Below are 4161 nucleotides of genomic sequence, written 5' to 3'. Positions count from 1 at the left end.
AACTAAATGCTGCTTCTCCACGTTTAGTTTTGACTCTGGGAACAGAAAGCATACCTATAAATAAAATAAAATCAAACCAGTTTCATAAAAAATAGCAGAGAATCAGAATCTAAATCAGTGCTATGGGACAAAGAATAACAGACACACACTGTGCACGTCAACATCATCACTGTCCTGGCTATGGAGTCTGTGGTTATGAAAAACATCTTCCAAAATAAGTTTTTATGCAAAATTGTGTCAGTATTTGTCTCTGTTTAGAAAACATTACCTGTTCATTCATATTGATTTGTTACAACTTTAACGGCCTTCAGGAAATAACCTAGATAACCTAGAATTAAAACAGGGCCAGATTAACTGTTTTCTGAATGTTAATGCACTTAAAAATAATTATTGTAGCAAAATTAAGGTAACGGTTTAGACTATAGTGTTTAAATGATGGAAGTTATCTTCTTTAACAGCTATAGTTTTTGTTCACAGTGTTCTACAGAGAGCAGGAGACAGAATAAAAAAGAACATCACAGATACAGGGTAAGATCAGAACCTTATAAACCTCTCTGCTGTTATTAACTACTGAATGATTAGAGTATAGATAATAGTTGGACCACATGTCTCACCACACCTTCCTACTTCACCATCTTACAGGCATGACCCAGAATCTGCTGCTGTGAATGAATTCCAGAAAAAGTTCAAATTAAACCTGATGAAGAAGTTTGAGTGTTTGAATGGAGTGATAATAAACCTGGGAAACGAAACACTCCTGAATGAGATCTACACAGAGCTCTACATCACAGAGGGAGATGGTGGAGACGTCAATAAAGAACATGAGGTGAGACAGATCGAGGCAGCATCCAGGAGAACAACAGAGGACACACCAATCAAATGCAATGACATCTTTAAGCTCTTATCTGAAGTTAAGACAAACCCATCAGAACTGTGCTGACAAAGGGAGTTGCTGGCTTTGGAAAAACAGTTTCTGTGCAGAAGTTCATTCTGGACTGGGCTGAAGGGAAAGCAAATCAGGACACCCACCTCATATTTCCACTTCCTTTCAGAGAGCTGAATTTGATGGAGGACCAGAAACTGAGTGTGATGGAGCTCCTTCATGTCTGTTTTAGTGAAACAAAAGAAACAGAAATGTTCAGTTTGGAAAAGGTTCTGTTCATTTTTGACGGATTGGACGAGTGTCGTTTTCCTCTAGATTTCCAGAACACAGTGAGAGTGTGTGATGTAACTGAACCAGTATCAGTGCATGTGCTGCTGATAAACCTGATCAAAGGGAATCTGCTTCCCTCTGCTCTCATCTGGATCACCTCCCGACCAGCAGCAGCTGATCAAATCCCCTCCGAGTGTGTCCATCGAGTCACAGAGGTACGAGGGTTCAATGACCCACAGAAGGAGGAGTACTTCAGGAAGAGAATCAGTGATCAGAGCCTGGCCAATAACATCATCACACACCTGAAGTCATTAAGAAGTCTCTACATCATGTGCCACATCCCAGTCTTCTGCTGGATTTCAGCCACCGTTCTAGAGAGAATGTTGGATGAAGAAAAGAGTGGAGAGATCCCCAAGACTCTGACTCAAATGTACACACACTTCCTCATCATTCAGACAAACGTCATAGGAGAAAAGTTCTCAAAGAAGCAAGAGAATGATGAAATGCTCCTTAAACTGGGAAAACTGGCTTTTCAGCAGCTGAAGAAAGGAAACCTGATCTTCTGTGAGGAAGAGCTGAGAGAGTGTGGCATTGATGTGAGAGAAGCAGCAGTGTACTCACGTGTGTGTGTGCGCAGATCTTCAGAGAGGAGTTTGGGCTTCACCAGAGTAAAGTGTACTGCTTTGTACATCTGAGCATCCAGGAGCACCTCGTAGCTCTGTATGTGCACCTGACATTCATGATGGAAAATGTAAATGTTCTTATACAGCATCAGGTCTCTACAGTACAGTATCTCACAAAAGTGAGAACACTCCTCACACACACACACAGTATCTCACAAACGTGAGTACACCCCTCACATTTTTGTAAATATTTGATTATATCTTTTCATGTGACAACACTGAAGAAATGACACTTTGCTACAATGTAAAGTAGTGAGTGTACAGCTTGTGTAACAGTGTAAATGTGCTGTCCCCTCAAAATAACTCAACACACAGCCATTAATGTCTAAACTGGTGGATCTCACATTTACACAAGAGTGCTATAGATCAGGCTTTAGAAAGTCAGACATCTGGATCTTTTTCTTCGCTTTATTCTGGATCTCTCACTGGAGTCCAATCAGAAACTCTTACATGCCTTAGTAACACAGACAGGAAGTAGCTCCCAGAGCATAGTGGAAACCGATCAGTACATTAAGATGAGGATCAGTGAAGATCTTCCTACAGAGAAATCCATCAATCTGTTCCACTGTCTGAATGAACTGGGTGATAATTCTCTAGTGGAGGAAATCCAACACTACCTGAAATCTGGAAAACAGAGTGAACTCTCTTCTTCACAGTGGTCTGCTCTGATGTTTGTGTTACTGACATCAGCACAGGAGCTGGAAGAATTTGACCTGAATAAATATATCAGTAGAGATAAGATAACAGAAACTGTTCTTCTGAAGATGATGCCTGTGATTGCAGCATCCAGAAAAGCAATGTAAGTAAAGCTGAATATAACTGTTCTACTGTTACAGTGTTAGAACGAGAGAAACTGAAAACACTTTGACAAATATCTACTTTGGGATGTTTTGAATTTAAGGTGATACAGGGTGGAGTTAATGCAAATAGTTAAATTAGAGAATACAAATCCATAAACATATGAATAAGACTGAAGAGCAGGTATTAAATGTGTGGAAGCCAGCTGATTTCATTTGAGGAAAAAACACCAAAGTCTTGAAGTTATGACAGTATTTTGAAATAATTAAAAAGGTTCTTGATATTATAATTTATTATTACCACAGTAATGCTGGTTTTATGTTGGATATTTGGATATACCACAGTAATGTTGGTTTTATGTTGGATAAATCTTGTTTTTATTTACAAAAACCTTAGCAATATCACACTCACGTCTAGAATCTTTAATTTTAACTTTGTAGTCTGAAGATTTTTTTCTTCACGTTTTCCTACAGAATTTCTGTTATACATGAAGTGGAATTACACAGACACATGGTATATAAAACTATCTATATTGCTGTAATACAAAATTACAGAGAAACACACATAAGGAGCCTACCGGTAACAAGGCACAGGTGAGAAGCATCATGCGTTAACTGCCAGTTTCCCCGCCTTCTCTCTGTCCACATCTGACGCTCAACCACACCCCCACTTTTGGTATCATTTTCCATTTTTCACCCGAACACTACAATACCCAGAATGCAGTACACCAATACGTAATTCAACCATTGGGAATCCCTACTGTGATCAACCGATATTATATATATTTACACATGTGCAGCAGCACTTCAAATCAGAGGATTATGAAAGAGATTTGAAAGTGAGTTTCTGGGTCTTCCACTGGAGAAGATGCTAAAGAAAACAGAGAATCTGTCTGTATTTAGTACAAAGCAGAGAAACTCCATGGCCAGAACAAAAGTAAATTAACTGAAATAGAAGCACTTGTTAATATGTGTTAGCAAGTAGGCTAACCCTACTTGACTTACCCATGTAACTACTAGTAAGATGGCTAGTAAGGTCACTAATGCAAAGGTAAATAATCATGTAACATTGCTAGCTAACATTATGGTTGCTGTTTGTGTTGTTGCTAATTCAAGTTATTTGTTTCAGTGTAATTGTGAAAGATCTACAGCTGCTTTCTTCCTCCTGTTGTTCTTCTCTCTGGTCTCGAACATGTATGGATGGAGGTCACTGTGTAACACTAAATCAAAACATCCTCATTCACTGAGTCATTTCTCTCTCTTCAGTAAACCATTCACTCCAGCACAATAATTTACATACAAAGCTACGTAACTGATTATTAGCAGTAGGCCGCTAACTAGCTCACTTCCCTGAATATATCATTATCTAGTGAGTACCACCCCATTTCTCCCTTCTCCCCCCATACCCCCCCTTCTCCCCCTTTCCTCTCCCACCCAATGATTTTAAGGGCCGTTTCTGAACATTTGGGGACCCTATGCGACAACTTCGTCAGGGGCCACCACCTATGCCAATCATGTTATTTTATAT

At 39.3% G+C, this 4161-nt stretch overlaps 1 protein-coding gene across 1 annotated transcript; it reads left to right on the top strand.

The window, feature by feature from the left end:
- The first annotated feature begins 511 nt into the window (after nt 1-511).
- Nucleotides 512-1986, top strand: LOC128623293 (protein NLRC3-like). The gene is made up of 2 exons (XM_053650260.1): nt 512-528; nt 643-1986. The coding sequence occupies exon 2, from the start codon at nt 1066-1068 to the stop codon at nt 1846-1848; it is 783 nt and encodes a 260-aa protein (XP_053506235.1). The 5' UTR covers nt 512-528; nt 643-1065; the 3' UTR covers nt 1849-1986.
- The last annotated feature ends 2175 nt before the right edge of the window (nt 1987-4161 follow it).

Source organism: Ictalurus furcatus, chromosome 19 (genome assembly GCF_023375685.1).
Source record: "Ictalurus furcatus strain D&B chromosome 19, Billie_1.0, whole genome shotgun sequence".
Taxonomy (NCBI): domain Eukaryota; kingdom Metazoa; phylum Chordata; class Actinopteri; order Siluriformes; family Ictaluridae; genus Ictalurus; species Ictalurus furcatus.
This window is presented reverse-complemented; position numbering and strand designations above follow the sequence as displayed.